Source organism: Rasamsonia byssochlamydoides, assembly GCF_041956645.1.
Source record: "Rasamsonia byssochlamydoides strain NRRL 3658 unplaced genomic scaffold VTN77scaffold_18, whole genome shotgun sequence".
In the NCBI taxonomy this organism is placed as follows: domain Eukaryota; kingdom Fungi; phylum Ascomycota; class Eurotiomycetes; order Eurotiales; family Trichocomaceae; genus Rasamsonia; species Rasamsonia byssochlamydoides.
Genome location: NW_027192401.1, coordinates 55,977 through 72,934, shown reverse-complemented (window position 1 = coordinate 72,934; position 16,958 = coordinate 55,977). Strand labels below are relative to the sequence as shown.

Sequence of the window (16,958 nt, the reverse complement as noted above, 5' to 3'; positions counted from 1 at the left end):
CTCTTAGGATAGATCGTTAGTACCAAGTTGTCTTGTCAAATGGTAGACAGAAAATACCGAATGAGTCTGAAGTATTCAACTGGTCTTCGTTTTCAGATGATTCTTCGTATCGAGATTTTCTTTGACTGCAAGTACCCAGGGTGCGGACTGCGGACTGCGGACTGCGGAGGCGGAGATGCGGCGCTAAACTGGATCGGGACATCGTCAAACTCCGATAACCTTACGGCCAGCGAAGGAACTAGCTAAGCGGACTTCGTTGTCGGAACCCATACTAACAACTACAGCGGACTGCGTGCTGTCGCCAGATGGCAGCTTTCTCTATCCCTATCCCCAGCCCCGGACATGCGCCTCTGCCTCCCGCCTGCCCACCATGTCCGGCTCCTCGTTGCCCATCTCCGTGGACCCCGTGGCCCTGGTGACCACCGAATGTATCACCGTCACCTCCTCCATGCGCAAACATGCGCGTTGGGCTCACTCCTCCGTCGCCGCCATCCTCGGCGGAGGCGGCGTCTCGAGAGTCTACGACCGCGACACCTCCGCTCCTCCCAGTCCCAGCCCTCGAAGCAGCGGCACCTCCAAGACAGCGCTGCCGCCGGCAGTTGATGGGGATCATGCATTGGCGAACCGATGGGGGTTGAGGGGGAAGAAAGGGAAGAGCATGCAGGATAATCCCCTCATGTCCGCATTTACACGCTTGCGGAGCGATCTCAAGAGCTGCAAGGACATTCGAACCTTTGACACGCCGGCATTGCTGCATCCATTCCTCCAAGTGATCCGTTCCTCCTCGACTTCCGCGCCCATCACCTCTCTGGCATTGATTGCCATCACCAAATTCTTTGCCTACAACATCATCAACCGTGACTCGCCTCGACTATCGATGGCCATGCAGCTGCTGTCGGCAGCCATTACGCATTGCCGTTTCGAAGCCAGCGACACGGCTGCGGACGAGATCGTGCTATTGAGGATCCTCAAGCTGATGGAAGGAATGATATCACGGCCGGAGGGAGAACTGCTGGGGGACGAGAGTGTCTGTGAGATGATGGAAACTGGATTGAGCATGTGCTGCCAGAACCGTTTGTCAGAGGTGCTCCGGAGGTCTGCGGAAATGGCCATGGTCAACATGTGCCAAGTCATCTTCATGAGGCTATCCACCATTGAGGTGGAGCCGGCGAGTTCCAACCCCTTGGAACAGAAGCAGCTGGATGAGGAAGCCTCCAATTTCAAGATGGATCCGTCTGTCGACGGAGACACCGTGACCTCCCAACATCCATCCGCCATGGGGTCTGATACCGTTCCGCAGGAGAAAGATCGCGTCGGTGGTACAACGACACCGGAACCGACCACCAACGGCCACGCAGCAGCTGCGCCCCCAGGTGCAGAAGATGAAGAGGCCGAGGTAAAACCGTACGGCCTACCTTCCATTCGGGAATTATTTCGTGTTCTGATCGACCTTTTGGATCCGCATAACCGTCAGCATACCGATACCATGAGGGTCATGGCTTTGAGGATCATTGATGTCGCCCTCGAAGTTGCGGGCCCTTCGATTGCTAGACATCCCAGTCTGGCAGTTCTGGCGCAAGACGATCTCTGCCGTCACCTGTTCCAGTTGGTCCGTTCTGAAAACATGGCGATTCTGAATGGATCCCTCAGAGTTGCCGGAACATTACTGTCGACATGTCGACCGGTTCTGAAACTCCAACAAGAACTCTACCTGTCATACCTGGTTGCATGCCTTCATCCTCGGGTGGAAATACCGAGAGAACCAGGCATCGACCCATCGCTTTACGAAGGCGTTCCTCAGGCGCCAAAACTAGTAAAGCCTCCTCCGTCGCAGGGCAGCAGCGGGCGATCGACGCCTGTCTCTGTGAAAGACCGACAGAAACTGGGCATGGAAGGAGGCACAAGGAAGCCAGAAGCTCGGGAAGCAATGGTGGAGAGTATTGGGGTTTTAGCCAGGATGCCCACTTTCATGGTGGAGCTCTTCGTCAACTATGACAGCGAGGTGGATCGGGCAGACCTGTGCGAAGACATGGTCGGGTTGCTATCCCGCAATGCCTTTCCTGATTCCGCAACGTGGAGTACGACGAACGTACCTCCTCTCTGTCTGGATGCCCTCTTGGGCTACGTCCAATTCATCTATGACAGGCTGGATGACGAGCCCAAATTCGAAGGTTTTCCTGACCCTGAGCTGCTGAGGAGCCAGCGGAAGAGAAAGAAAATCATTATTCAGGGTGCCACCAAATTCAACGAAGATCCCAAAGCGGGAATTGCTTACCTTGCTTCCCAGGGTATCATCGAGAACCCTGACGATCCGGTCCTCGTCGCGCGGTTCCTCAAGGGGACGACACGGATCTCCAAGAAGATTCTCGGGGAGTTTATTTCCAAGAGGTCCAACGAACAATTGCTTGACGCCTTTGTTGATCTGTTTGACTTCAAGGGGAAAAGTGTTGTCGAGGCGCTCCGGGATCTTCTGGGGTCCTTCCGGCTTCCTGGTGAAGCTCCTTTGATTGAGCGAATCGTGACTGTGTTCTCCGAGAAGTACATGGCCAAGGCTGAACCAGCCGGTGTTGCAGATAAGGACGCCTTGTTTGTTCTAACGTACGGGATCATCATGTTGAACACGGATCTCTACAACCCTAATGTCAAGGCGCAAAACCGTATGACTTATACTGATTTTGCCAAGAACCTAAGGGGGGTCAATGGAGGTAAAGACTTTGCGCCGGAGTTCCTCCAAGAAATCTACGACTCCATCAAACAGAATGAGATTATTCTGCCTGATGAACACGAAAACAAACACGCTTTTGATTATGCGTGGAAGGAACTTCTGATGAAGTCCGCCTCGGCTGGGGAGTTGGTGATCTGTGATACCAATATCTACGATGCAGAGATGTTCGAGGCCACTTGGAGACCGGTGGTCGCAACGCTCTCCTATGTCTTCATGTCAGCAACTGATGACGCAGTATACTCCAGAGTGGTCATGGGCTTTGACCAGTGCGCTCAAATTGCGGCCAAGTACGGACTCACGGAAGCCTTCGATCGGATCATTTATTGTCTCGCTTCGATTAGCACTCTCGCCACCGACACTCCCCCAAACACGTCTCTAAACACTGAAGTCCAAGCGGGTAAGAAGACCGTCATGGTCAGCGAACTTGCCGTCAAGTTCGGCCGGGATTTCAGAGCCCAATTGGCCACGGTCGTTTTGTTCCGAGTCTTGGCTGGCAACGAGCACGTCCTTAGACATAGCTGGAAATATGTCATCCGGATCCTCCACAACCTATTCATTAATTCTCTAATCCCGTCATTTGATGAGAGTCTCAACGCCGCGCTTGAAATCCCTCCCATTCCCCTTCAGCCGCCTTCCCAAGTGGTGGAACGCGATGGGCGCGGTGAAACCGGCCTTTTATCTGCCTTCACCTCCTACCTCTCGAGCTACGCGGCTGATGATCCTCCCGAACCGTCGGATGAAGAGCTTGACAATACGCTGTGCACTATTGACTGCGTCGCTGCTTGCGGGATTGGCGACATCTTGAAGAATATAAAATCACTGCCACTCTCGTCGCTCTCAGCACTGGTGGATTCGCTATTGTCGGAATTGCCCGAGGAGAGTACACCCGCTGTTATTGTGGTGAAACCTGAGCGTCCATCACCAGGAGTGCCCAGGCCGCCCAGCAGTAAAGGCGATCCGACTTCTCCGACCTACAATCCTGGCATGGTCTACATCCTCGAGTTGGCCACGCTTTTGACGCTAAGAGACAAGGAGACTATAGAGGCTGTGGGTGAAAACCTGGCCAGCTCTCTGCAAGGCATACTTAGAGACGCAAGAAATCTCCATCCGCTTGTGATCTCTCGAGCTGTATATTATATTATGAATCTCTTGCGTTTAAGCTATGTGAGTCTTGTGTGTCCGTCTCACAACCGTTGACGGAGCTAACGTCCATTAGGAGCAACCTTGGATGCGCATTCCTGTTGTCCTACATAGTATCTCCAGCTTTGATCAAGATATTTTGGAGAGTTCAGCTACACCCATCTTGAGCGGGCTTTCTCGATGCATTAGCAGCTCTGGGCAGTTGCGAAGTGAGATTATCGTATCTCCCGATTTCTGGTCGATTTTACAACGGCTATATCAACATGAGGAATCGGCGAACATGGTTTTTGACCTCCTTCAAAGCATTGTCGATTCAAAACCGCCGGTGATCTCTGCCGACAATTATGAATCCGCAGTTAGTCTCGCCAATGACTTTGCCACTGCGGGCAGTGTGGGATCTCTCGAGGAGCGGAAGAGAGATGCCTTGGCCCGGAGACAAAGAGGCGTCAAACAAGAAAAAACTGTTAGGTATGTTGTCACTTCAGCGATGCTTTCTTCTATTTTTTCGAGACTAATAGGAAGCAGCGAGAATCAAACTGTCGCTCGCGGTGTCAAGGCCATTGGTATAATCTACCAGATGACGGGACGCATTCCGACTTTGATTCAGCAGTCTCACCTTGAGAAGAACGAAGGTTAGTAATGCAGTCAATTTGGGTGAATCAGGGCAGCTGGAGCGTATCCATCTGATACTAACTTCTGCTAGCTTGGGCTGCTTATTGGTCTCCTATCTTCCAGTCCCTCACAATGCAATGCATCAATCCTTGCCGTGACATTCGACACAACGCCGTATCCGTCCTTCAGCGCTGTCTACTGTCGCTGGAGTTCGTCTCTGAAGATCACAAGGAATGGACGGCCATCTTCGATGAAGTGCTGTTCCCTCTCATCTTGCGGTTGCTGAAACCAGAGATCTATCACTCGGACCCGGTAGGAATGAGTGAGACTCGTGTTCAGGCAGCAACACTGGTCTGCAAGATCTTCCTGCGCTACTTGGACCAGTTAGCTAACTGGGAGGGAATGCTGGATCTGTGGTTGAGGATTTTGGATATCCTAGATCGGATGATGAACAGTGGTCAGGGTGATAGTCTGGTATGTAACGTTGACTATGCCTGTGTGTCGTGACGAATTACTGACTGTGTTTTCACAGGAGGAAGCAATCCCAGAGAGTCTAAAGAATATTCTCCTGGTCATGGCAGACAGCGGCTATCTGGTACCACCGGCTCAGGACCCAAGCAAAGAAAAGATCTGGGTCGAGACCCGCAGACGTCTCGAGCGGTTCCTCCCCACCCTCTTTGCCGAACTCTTCCCCAATCCTCCTCCTTCACCACCCAGAGACAACAAGCCTGCGTCCCAACAAAGCTCGCCGCGAGCCTCTAATGGACATGACGACAGTAACGACGATACCAATACAAGTGAAAGGACTTCCAATCCAAAACCATCAGACACGACCACGACCACGACCAGCGTCGGGTCAGCAGCAGCAGCAGCAACGACTAGTCCAGACGACGTGGACTGAAAAGAAAAGAAAAGATTCATGTCTTGTCATGTCACGTCTTATCTATCTATATTTATATTATAATGATTATTAGCATCGCATCTTCATTGTAGCGCCTTCGTCCATTTCTTTTTTTTTTTTGTTTTCTTTTCTTGTCTAACGTTAGAATTTTATAAAAAGCGTGCCATTGCCTTGCCGTACATACAGGCTGCCTGTTCAGTGTAAATGTAAATGTAAATGTAAATTTTTACATCTGTTTTTCTTTGTATTTGTTATTTGTTTTTCCCAGCAATCATTGCATTGTTTGACGAATTAATTAGGATTAAATTATACTATACATACGTACATGTACGTCGTGGCCTTTTTTTCCCCCCTCTCTCAGTCACGTCACGTCATCTACCTACCTAACATTGAAGATCGCTCCGAAAAAAAAGGCAAACGCTCTTCCTTCTCAATCAAGATGAGGTCCCTCCGCTATACGATCCAATACAGTAATACATACAGCAAGAACAGAACTAAGATTTTTTTTGTACAGTAGTACACATACAGGATTTTTATTCCTCCTTTTTTTTTCCTTTTTTTTTCTTGCTACGGAAAGCGCCTTTCTTTCCTCGCCTATGTATCTACATGTAGACCCCTCGACCCTAGCCCTGATATATGATATGACACTCTCCAACTTAACTGCCTAACTCACTCAATAATAAGAACCTTCAATGCCAAAGAAAGACGTTTGTAAAGAAGTAGGAATGGAATGGAATGCGACAGACAGACAGACAGACAGACAGACAGACAGACAGACAAGGAAACCCGGAAACAAACGAGGGGAAAAAAGGGAAAAAGAAAACAAAACGCGAGGGAACCCTGTCCGTGTCCATATCTGATGTGAAGAAGGTACAGTACAGGACATATGTGTACAGTACAGTATATACATTACAAGTTACGCCTTAGTAGTACAGTACGAGACAGTACGAGATGCAAAGATAAAAAAAAGGAAAGGAACGAAAGAGAGAGAGAGAGAGAGAGAGAGAGAGAGAGAGAGAGAGAGAGAGACAGAGAGAGAGATTACAAGAAGTAAGGTAGAGATGAACGGGAGAGACAAATCGGACGTCCCAGGCATTTGATTGATCTGATCTGATTCGATTTGCTTCAGAGTAAGTAAGTAGTTAGGTACTGTACAGTACCTAGGCTTAGTAACTGCCAACCATCCTTATTCTTATTCTATTCAGCCTCCATATCTTCATCCAGATTGATAGCGTCAGGATTAACAGGTGCCGCAGGAGGAGGCGGTTGCTGCTGCTGCTCCCGGGTGCCGCCTTCAGGGCCGGTGCTGGCAGCGACAAAGCCCATCGGAGCGCGAGCCTGACGCTCCAGCGCTGCCATGGCGTCTGCCCGCTCTTTGTTCTCTTCTTGTCCCGCTTGTCCTTGTCCCGCCGCTTCTTGGGCACGCTGCTGCTGGCTGCGGGCGATGGCCTGGGAGGCGATGAAGTTGACATCCGTGCTGCAGGTTTGTTAGCTTCAATCTCAAAAGAATTTTTTTTCAGTTGCTATACTTACTTGTACTGAGCTTGAACGCTCCTCTTGATGCGGAGCATCTCCTTGAACGTGTCTTCGTTGCCGTGCTGCACTTCAAAGGCCTCCCATTTCTGCCAGAACTCGGCGTTCGTCCGCGGATCGCAGAACTGCGACGCGTGGCCGTAAATGGCTCGTGCCCGATCGATCTCGCCCAAACGTCTTTCCATCTCTGCAAACTTCAGACACATGTCCTTGGCCTCCTTGTCCGGCAGAGTGGCGATGGCGCGCTCGTAGATCGGCCGCGTCGACGTCAATCCGAAGTTCGACGCCGACTTGGTGATGTAGAAGTCGAACATCTCGAACCGGTCCTCGTCGGAGACGGCTCGGGTAGCGCGCTCGTAAATCCGCATAGCGTGCCTCGCCAGGCCGCGCTCTTCCTCCAGATTGCCATACATAAGATACAGGACCTTGGCAAACTTCGGAGGACATCCATCTAGCGCTTGCTCAAAGAGATCGCGCAGTCTCTCGATGCTGATCTTTCGATCGACAGCTTTGGTCAGATAAAGATTCCAAAGCTCAAACGCCACGGGATAGCTGAAAAGATCCAACCCCCGTTCGTAGATCTTGAACGACTCCTCGTAATACTTGTGCTCCTCCAGAAGGTTTGCATAGTTGACGACCGTCTGGGGTGTCGCAATCCGCAGTTCGAATATCCTCTCGTAGATTTTCCTCGTCTCCTCCAGAGAGCCCACGCTCTCGACAAGGTCCACATAGAAACTCCACAACTTCCAGCTCTTGTGAACTCGTTGCTGGGGGGAAAGGGTCTCATCGAAGTAATCAACAGTCGATCGTTTCGGAGCCTGAGTCGCTTTCGCCATGATGTCGACTGCCCTATCAAAATTCTCATGCCGAAGCTCCATTTCAGCCCACTCACACCATGTATCTGCCAGCTCGGCCACCGTCTTGAAAGGGACCTTGACCGCTTTGTCGAAGATCACTCTCGCAGTGTCTAGGTCTCCACCATTCTCGTAGAACTTCGCATAATTCACCCAGAGTTCATGGAATTTGCCATGCGCTTTCTTGGGATTGATGGCAGCGATGGCCGCCGTGTATGTATTGACAACCTCAGTCTTGTTGTCCCCCCACAGCGCGACCCTCTTTTCCCATTCGATGACGTTATTGGGGTTCTGTCGTAGGAGGACATCATTCACAAGGAACGGCCTCCTATCCATGAGTTGCTCGAATCGCAGCATGCGCAGATCGAGATCAAAATCCGCATCCTCATCGACTTTCCCTTTCTTGGAACGAGCGGCTGCTTGATCCATGAGATTGCTGATGATTGACTCCTCGAATTCGATATAGGAGTCAAAAATCATGGTGAAATCCCGCACGGTCATGACGGTCGTGATACCCTCTTCGAAAACGTCTCGTGCCTTTTCAAAATTGCCCCTCGCAATCCAGTAGGTCGCAAGGCCAGCCCAGAGCTTTCCTCTCTGGTCAGCAAATCGCTCGATCCCACTGCGAATAATCGCATCGACATCGATTCCTCCGTGGGCATTAGTGTCGATTTGTTTGGCCTTCGAGACAAGCAAGTCTACCATGTCACTCCACAGCTGGAAATGGCTCTTGCCTTCTTTCGACTGGAAGCGCGGGTCGTCGAGGATATCCATATATTTCTTGACCGCCTCCGTGTAGTGGCCGGTTTCAACGAGCAACTCGATGTATTCTTCCGCATTCTCCGGGTGAACCTGCATGTATCGACTCCATATCTGCACAGCGGTCTCCCCAGAGGCAGAACGCGCAAATGCCTTGTACAACTTCCAGATCCGGTTATGCTGGGTAATCGGCAGTGCTCGAAGTGCTCGATCGAAGCATCGACGGGTCTGCGTCACGAGTGGCTGCTCAAGCAGGAACGAGAGATACATTTCCCATATCCGAGGCATCTTGTTGAGCAGGATGAGAGCTCGCTCGAAAAGCGCATTGACTTTCTGGTACTCGGCACGGTGAATGGCTGGGTTCCGACCGCGAAGATGCTTCATCCGAAATTCAAGGTACTGCAGTCGCATTAGTAAAAGATTTATCGTTCAAAGAAGCATTCCATAAAAGTGGAAAATACATACCATTTTCCACAACTTGTAGGACCGGGGAAGCTGCCTACAGGCACGCTCCATGATCTTGATCTCTGTCAGTAGACTGCAAGTATATCGACTGCCGTGATCACTTACAAATGCTTGCTCATAGAGTGTCCCATTCTGCTGCTTGTACTCGATGTAGGACAGCCATGGCTTGACACTGCCGGGATCCCGGAGGATATCCTGCTCGTAGATCGTATCCTCATTCGACTATACATCAAAGTCAGCCGGCGATTCCGAATATAAAGACATGGACGACACTCACGATCAGATATAGATCCGGCTCGGAGGCTGAGGTTCGCTCCATCTGTGCGTGGTGCCGCTGCGATCTGGGAGGTAGCAAAGTCCCTGGCATTTTGGCCGCTTGACAACGAGGGATCTCCACACAGTCAACACTCCAACAGACGGGAGACATGGTGGCTGGGACGGAGAGGATTCTCGACGCGCCAGAAGTGAATGTCTGGACTTGCAATACTTCAAAGTCACTGCCCTCAATCACGTGATGGATACCCTGCCGCGTTCAATCGCATGCAATTGCAGGTGGTCCAAGCTTCCGGGCGACATATCGACCGACTTATCGTCATGGACGACGACGCCTGAGAGGCGGCAGTCGGTCATTTTATTGGAAGAGTTGATACATCCAGTATTGCAGCCATGTCGGGTGCCGTAGTAAGTACATACATCTCAAACTGTCTAATAATATGGAAATCGTATTTACGTCATTGTCATCCAGGGCCGCGAAGCTGTCTTTCCGACCCGGCAGTCGCTGGGGTTGATGAAGAGCAAGCTCAAGGGCGCGGAGACCGGCCACAGCTTGCTGAAGAGGAAGAGTGAGGCTCTGACAAAGTATGATCTCTGTCCATTGTGAGAAATGAGTTGCGACTGACTGGCGATCTCCCCTACAGACGATTCCGCGGTAAGCTGAACCCAACAGCTACTTCCCCGCGTTGTAGTAGCTGATTGCGAAATGAAGAGATTACGAGACGGATTGATGAGGCCAAGCGAAAGATGGGCCGTGTGATGCAGATTGCAGCATTCTCTCTCGCCGAAGTGACCTATGCCGTCGGCGGAGACATCGGCTTCCAAGTCCAAGAATCCGTCAAACAGGCTCGATTCCGTGTCCAGGCGAAACAGGAGAACGTGTCCGGAGTCCTTCTGCCTCAGTTTGAGAGCATCATTGCGGAAAGCAGCAATGACTTTGGATTGACCGGTCTCGGGAAAGGAGGAATGCAGGTGCAGCGATGCCGGGAGACATATGCTAGAGCGGTCGAAACGCTGGTGGAACTTGCCAGTTTGCAGGTGAGTTTACTCAGCGCATATATCGACATCGCATCTAATGGGGATTACAGACAGCCTTCGTTATCCTGGACGAAGTGATCAAAGTCGTCAACCGAAGAGGTATGTCTTGCTCCATCTTATTCAAGGAACTACTTAACTGACTTACAACTACAGTAAACGCAATGTAAGAACGACAGCTATGAATAGTTTCTGGATGAGTTACTAAATTCACCTTTTAAACAGTGAACACGTCATTATCCCCCGTACCGAAAATACTATTAAATGTACGTCTCATCATGCCATTGATTGCTGGTGATAAGACTTATATGGCTGACACTGTCCAATCAAGACATCAACTCCGAACTAGATGAACTCGACAGAGAAGAATTCTATCGACTGAAGAAAGTCTCCAACAAGAAACAACGGGATAACGCCGCTCAGGATGCTGAGATTCTCGCGAAGCGGCAAGAGCAGGCTGGGAAAGAAAATGGCGCAGCAGCAGCAGCAGCCGAGGCCGAGGCCGAAAAGGATCAAGGCGCCACCGATATTCTAGCACAAGCACAGGAAGACGAAGATGTCATATTCTGATCTGAGCAAGTCTGTGGTATGGATGGTATGGTATGGTATGGTATGGTATGGTGTATTGGGAGATATTGTACATGTCCTCATATTCATGAATTTGCGGCACAAATGAGTCAGGATGTTTTGTTTTCCCTTTTTCTTCTTTCTGTACCGCAATGTACTTCAGAGCATTTTTTTTGTCACTGCGAAACGGAAATGCGATAACCTTCGCCTAGTCCTCAGTTGATATCATATAGACCGAAAACAAGTAGTCCAGACAAACCACCAAGAAAACGCCGTAAAAATAATTGCAGAACTGAAACACCACAGGCAGAGCTTCCTCATTGTCTCTGGTAGGTAACCCGAATAGGCTTGCCGGCGTCGCCCATCGGCATCCCCGACGTAGCCTCCTTCGCGCTGATCGCGCCCGACTCGTTCTCGTACTCGACGAACGCGATGCCCTTGCGGCCCGGCACCAAGCGCACTTCCTTGAACCCTTCGAAGCGGCCGAAGATACCGGTGAGAGTCTCCGAGTCGATGTTCTCTGGCAGATCTCGGAGGAAGAGGATCTTGTTCGGTGGGAGGTATTCGTCTGGGATGACGGGGGCAGCGGCTGCGCCGGAGGGCTTGAGGCCAGCGCCCCGGGCTGCTTTCGCTGGACGACCGGCTTCGGCTTGTCCAGGGCCTACGCCAGCGGGACGTTTCAGCTTCTTCTGTGCTTCGAGCGCTTCCTGGGCTTGCTTTCGTTCTGTAGTAGTAGAGAAAAAAAAAGTTAGCGATAGATGACACACACACACACACACACACAAACAACAAAAGAATGTTGACTATGCATACCCTTCTCAGCCAACCTCCTCCGCTTATGCACCTCCAACTCCTCAGGGCCCCCCTCCCTCAAAACCGTCGCATCGCTCCTCGTCTTCGCGTAATCCAACACCATCGGTTTCCCCAGGAGATCGAAGCCATTGATCTCCTCGATAGCGCGCGCCGCGGACTCGACGTTATCGAAGACGACGAATGCCTGGCCCTTGGCCTTCAGGTTCTTCTTCGCAACGATGTCGATGATCTCGCCATATTCGGAGAAGATTGCGGTCAGGGCTTCCTTGAGTTCGTCGATTTTGACGCGTTCTTCGAGGTTACGGACCTGTTGAACATCAAAACAAGGTTATGTGGTTAGTTAAGTGCTTGCTTGCAGACGAGGTTGGGATTGGAGAAGTTGGGGATTACCAACGTAGACCCTATATAAGACCGACCATCACCATTAGCTTCTGATCACCTTTGAATATTGATAGAGATAGAAAGGCTGTACTTACGTAGGATTGGGAGGAAGTCCCGTTGGGGACACAGCTAGCGATGTCATCTTGCTGTTCGTCTGTTTGTCGCCTTGAAGGTTATCCGCAGACTGACTGGAGATCCGCTGATATCGAATTGACTTGGATGATGGACCAAGGTTAAAGTTTCGGAGCGGAGCTACTAGCAATGTTTGCACATAAGATAGATCTGTTGTTTCCTTTCAATNAAATGCATCATTGGTCTAGTGGTAGAATTCATCGTTGCCATCGATGAGGCCCGCGTTCGATTCGCGGATGATGCATTGTAATTAGCTTTTTTCGCTTTCTTTTTGCCGTCCCGCCAAACTCCCGACAACCCTAACTTAACTACAAGCCAACCACATGAAATAATAACAAATGCTGAAATAAAACTGATAGTTGCTCTGAACTACCACTTATTACTATTTACAGAATCAGAGTAAACCAGTCATGCAACCGCCCTAAGCTGCTTGCGGCCCCGACAACTCCAACTTCACTTTCTCAACCGTATTCTTAAGCTGCTTCGGTTGCGCCGACCAATCTTCCATTTTGACGATCCTGGATTGCGTCTCCATAAACAGGCAATCGGCAACAACTGTCCGGATCTTTTGGTTTACCGTCAGCAGACGTTCTGCCACTGTCTTTGGTTATTTATTTATTTACAACATACCTTTGGATACGGATGTAACAGCATGCTTGTCAGCTTCTTTAAGACATCCATTCTAATAGATGCGACGCGAGATAGCGCTGCGTAAACTCTGATAGCAGCCTCGAGTCGTGGAATGTTTGAGGACTTGTAGTGTGCTTTTTGGACAAGGACAAATAGCTTCCGCAAACTGCGAGAGAGAAAGTCAGAACATGGGTTCGAAGTTGGCCGCGACAGACACAAACCTTGTCTCTGGACCAATCGCTGCCTGGGGCAAGCAGCTATCGAGCAAGAAGCTAGCAATTTCCATAGCCGGTATTGCATAGCGGTCATCTGCGAGATTTCTTTCTAGAATAGTCGCCAAATCTTCAATGAGTCGAATGGTCCACACCCCTTTTTGGTCTTCGCTTTTGTTTTCGATGAACTCGATCATGGCCGATCGCGATGCGCGAATCAATCCTTCCGTTCCAGCGCTTGCAGAAGTAATAATTCCTTGAACGAGTGGAACTCGCAGCCATTCAACCTGTAAAAGCTCAAGAAGCTGGTAAAAGTAGTCCGCGGATGAAACCTGACTAAAGTGCTCGTATTTCCTTTACGAAAAACTTGAGTTAGCACAGAACGTGTATTATCACTGTACCAGTCCCTACCTCCTCAGTGGCGGCAAATCCTGCGCAGATTCCCAATACTTTTGCAAACAAGCCCATGCTTGAAATCGAACTTTGTCAAGTTTCTCAGCTGCGAGACGGCAAAGGCAGCCGATAAGATCCTGAACGTATGCTAGTCGCGACCCGTCGCGTTGCTTGTCGAGAATTATTTCCACTGCTTGAACTGCCTCAATTCGTATGAATGATCCAATATCTCCTCGACGATCGGTAGTGTAATCATTCAGAAATCGGATAAAGTGACTAGCAATGGTGTCCGACATATCTGGAGCGATTTAGTTCCTGAGAGTGATAAGCACAGTGGGAGGCAAGACGACAAACCTATGTGAGGTAAGACACCCGTGGCCAAGCACCTGACAGCGGAGACCCTCTTTTCGATTATGTCTTCATCTGTTGTGCAACGAAGTAACTCTTCTATGATGAAATTCCTTCCACTGCTATCGACTAGTAAGCGGTGGAACACAGCGCCCAGGGCGGAAATTTGGCCACGACCAGTTGCAGACTTCCAACTAGCATGAATGTTGGCAAACCAGCCCTGTATCGTTTCCTCCTGCTTCCACGGGGGTAAAATTCGGAACAGATTGGATGCTGCTTCAGACGACGCTTCGATTGCCGTGTCTTCCCCTCGAAACACGCAGAGCAAGAGGATATCGAGTGCTTTCTCAAGCAGTTGGGCAGGCATCTGAACTTGGTCTGATCCTGCTGTTATCGCGGCACGGGAAAGAGAGGATATGAGACGTGACGATGCTTCGGCAGTAAACTCAGGACGAGCAGCCTGGAGAGTAAGATCGTCCTTTGTAGGGCCAACCGGGGAATCGAAGATATCCCAGAGACGGGAAACTTCCGTGAAGACTGCATCTGCATTCGGATCATCCCGAGTCTTGCTTGTGGTCTCACGGTGTTGAATAAAAGCGTCCACAGTTGCGGCTATTGCCAAGAGACAGCCGTGCCTTGTCTCCACATCATTATGAGGGATATTTGAGAGTCGTTGACGGAGACGTTGAAGGACGATGTTGATGGTTCGGTAGGACTCTTGAAGACTCAGCTCACCAAGTGACGTTGCGGCCATCCTTCGGGACTCTGCGTCTGAAGAGCCTATGCCTCTCCAAAACAGCAGAGAATTCACAAGAGGACTCCAATAGATAGGATTAAGGGCTGCTGCTCCTTTGGCAACTTCAATCATTGCTCTCGAGCGACGTGCCACAGCATGATAATCAACGACCTGCACTAACGGGATACCTTCAAGGATGGTATTGGGATGGCGACCAATGAGTTCTTGTAGTGCAGCAGAAGCACCCCGTCGAATGTTGCCGGCAGGGTCGACGCAAGCGGCACACACCAGTTCAACCGCAAGCATCTGCAATACACTCTTCTCGTCTTGTTCCGTTGGTAATGTGAACGCTGCAGCATCTAAAGCCTGCAGTTCCTTGGTGGTGTACTTCCGTGACAAGGCCCAGATGCCAAAACATGAGGCATCCCGAACGCCAGTGCCAACGGAGCTCCCAGTAGAAGATCTCTGTTCGAAATCCAGTCCAGACACGAGGGATTGCAAAATTTCCGGAAGCTGGCGAGGTGGAGGAGCCCGGCGAAATAGGAGGTGAGCCAGTGTGAGGATCAGGCCTTGCCATCGCTGTGCATCAACAGCACTGAGATTGCGCTTCAAGGACTTCAGATTCAGCTTTTGTGCCTCAAAGGCAGTCACTAAAGTGCCGTCATTTTTTTCGTAGAGTATGTTCTCGTCCAACGATCCAATGACGGCTTCAACCACTTCGGCAGCCATATCTGTGTCTAATTTGAGCGTAACAACAGCGAGGGCCTTGCTTGCAGCAAATCTCACGGGGGTATCTTTATCCGCGAGTGCCACAAGGAAATAGTCAATGGATTCCTCTAAAATCGACGAGACTTTGTCTTCCGAGATTCGACCGTCGCCTCTTTCTGCAATAGACAAAGTCAGGGTTGTTAAGGTCCGAAGGATTTTGATTATCGTTTTGCGAGCCGAGGCCGAAGATCGAATAGTCTCAGAGACGGGAGATTCTCCTTGAGCAATGCGAAGGGTTTGATCGGACATCGGTACCACTAGAGGAGCAAGATCGTCCACCTGTCCTGAGACTCCCAATCTAGCAAGGAACGACAAGACACCAATGCAGGTATAAGCTGGAGGGGACTCAGCCTCCGATGATGGCTGCAAGACAGAAAATGCCCAATCCGTGAGAATAGTCAGAAGTCCGAGGCGCTGCATGTCCAGACGCAGCACCAATCTGGCAAGGAGAGTAGTAGCGGCCTCCCTTTCCTTCCCCGGAGTAGCAACGTACCGGAGGGATATGGAGAGAATGGCTTGCGCGATTCTTGGGGTGTTTGGGGGAACTGACTTCAGAATGAACAGATTGTCGTGGGGTATCGGAATATCATCAGATGAGATGGATGCCAGGTCGAACGGAGCAAGCAGAAGATGCGATAACCACATGAGCATGACATAACGCTCCTCCCAGATGAGTGGTTGCACTTTGATCTTGGTCGACGAGTCCGTGTGATCGTCGGCGACAACGGCATCCCACTCGATGAAGACACGGAGCATAAGCTCCAGGTACTTCGGCTCATTGTTTAAGAACCGGCTGATGACTTTGACACCGCGAACCTTGCAAAAGGTATAAAGAATCTTACAGATTGCTCTGGGCAGTGGGTAGATGGTGGTGAGAGAAGGAGCGTGGCCTCTTCGAGAGCCATATTGGTCTCGATACTTGATCAAGTAGGCCAAGAATGCCTCCACCAACGGAGGCAAGAAGCTCTGAAGGTGGGGGTCTAAAAGCTGAGGCCATTCCTGGAAATGCTCCAGCTGTATGTGAGAAAATAAAAGCAGCGTCAGTAAATCTGTTTATCCGATTTCATACGACAAAGCAAACGAGATAAACAGAACAGGAAGTCTTACCAGTTCGATCAGTCTCTTTGTTTTCGGTGCCTGCGCCCAACGGTGGACAACTCCCTTAGCCTGCCCACTCTGAGACCGCGACTTCCACAAAAGCGGATGTAATTTCTCCTCAAATTCCTTCAACAAATCACCGGAGGCACGTTGAAGCTTGATGTCTCTGTCGTCCGGAGCATCCATGTGGGCGACTGTGTTCTAGGGATCTGCCTGATTGAGAATGCCAAGAGAGATGTACTGTACAGTCCATAGTCCATAGATGTTATCGGGCATCAGTGAGCCATAGACCGTTTGCCCCGTTCGGGAATGGTCGCGTCCACCCACGTGATGGGCCCTTATCGCGGGGCCTTATCAGATCTTATCCACAACGTCGCATCTCAGCTTCACGGGTTTCCTTCGTTTTGCGCGAACTCTTCGAATCGACTGATTGATGATGAGGAAACTCGGTGCTTGTTGGAAGATTGCGTAGCTGTGTCGAAATCTCATGTGGGCGAAGAGCTTTTCATCCTCCAATTGAATGTCTCCCTCACACTCAAGAATAACCCCGAGTGTGATCATGATAACCGAGTGCACGGTTAGA

General features: G+C 50.4%; 5 protein-coding genes and 1 non-coding gene across 6 annotated transcripts; 3 read left to right on the top strand and 3 right to left on the bottom strand.

Moving 5' to 3' along the window:
- Window positions 1-370: 370 nt before the first annotated feature.
- On the top strand, window positions 371-5,378 carry VTN77DRAFT_2317 (uncharacterized protein; the record flags this gene model as incomplete). The annotated part of the gene is made up of 5 exons (XM_069418143.1): window positions 371-3,889; window positions 3,942-4,333; window positions 4,391-4,497; window positions 4,569-4,951; window positions 5,010-5,378. The coding sequence occupies 5 exons, from the start codon at window positions 371-373 to the stop codon at window positions 5,376-5,378; spliced, it is 4,770 nt and encodes a 1,589-aa protein (XP_069279215.1).
- A 1,197-nt stretch (window positions 5,379-6,575) lies between these two features.
- VTN77DRAFT_2316 (uncharacterized protein) lies at window positions 6,576-9,356 on the bottom strand (the record flags this gene model as incomplete). Its single annotated transcript, XM_069418142.1, has 5 exons — window positions 6,576-6,855; window positions 6,912-8,923; window positions 8,990-9,043; window positions 9,095-9,211; window positions 9,267-9,356. 5 exons carry the CDS (start codon window positions 9,354-9,356, stop codon window positions 6,576-6,578), a joined length of 2,553 nt encoding a protein of 850 aa, XP_069279214.1.
- A 299-nt stretch (window positions 9,357-9,655) lies between these two features.
- On the top strand, window positions 9,656-10,867 carry VTN77DRAFT_2315 (uncharacterized protein; the record flags this gene model as incomplete). The annotated part of the gene is made up of 8 exons (XM_069418141.1): window positions 9,656-9,670; window positions 9,735-9,847; window positions 9,907-9,917; window positions 9,975-10,300; window positions 10,351-10,399; window positions 10,454-10,463; window positions 10,523-10,563; window positions 10,629-10,867. 8 exons carry the CDS (start codon window positions 9,656-9,658, stop codon window positions 10,865-10,867), a joined length of 804 nt encoding a protein of 267 aa, XP_069279213.1.
- Window positions 10,868-11,181: 314 nt separating this feature from the next.
- Window positions 11,182-12,200, bottom strand: VTN77DRAFT_2314 (uncharacterized protein; the record flags this gene model as incomplete). The annotated part of the gene is made up of 4 exons (XM_069418140.1): window positions 11,182-11,588; window positions 11,678-11,984; window positions 12,072-12,078; window positions 12,154-12,200. The coding sequence occupies 4 exons, from the start codon at window positions 12,198-12,200 to the stop codon at window positions 11,182-11,184; spliced, it is 768 nt and encodes a 255-aa protein (XP_069279212.1).
- Window positions 12,201-12,363: 163 nt separating this feature from the next.
- VTN77DRAFT_t44 lies at window positions 12,364-12,434 on the top strand. The gene has a single exon. It is a non-coding gene; the product is annotated as a tRNA-Gly (tRNA).
- Window positions 12,435-12,611: 177 nt separating this feature from the next.
- VTN77DRAFT_2313 (uncharacterized protein) lies at window positions 12,612-16,561 on the bottom strand (the record flags this gene model as incomplete). The annotated part of the gene is made up of 6 exons (XM_069418139.1): window positions 12,612-12,755; window positions 12,821-12,986; window positions 13,042-13,386; window positions 13,444-13,723; window positions 13,780-16,291; window positions 16,385-16,561. 6 exons carry the CDS (start codon window positions 16,559-16,561, stop codon window positions 12,612-12,614), a joined length of 3,624 nt encoding a protein of 1,207 aa, XP_069279211.1.
- Between the last annotated feature and the right edge of the window lie 397 nt (window positions 16,562-16,958).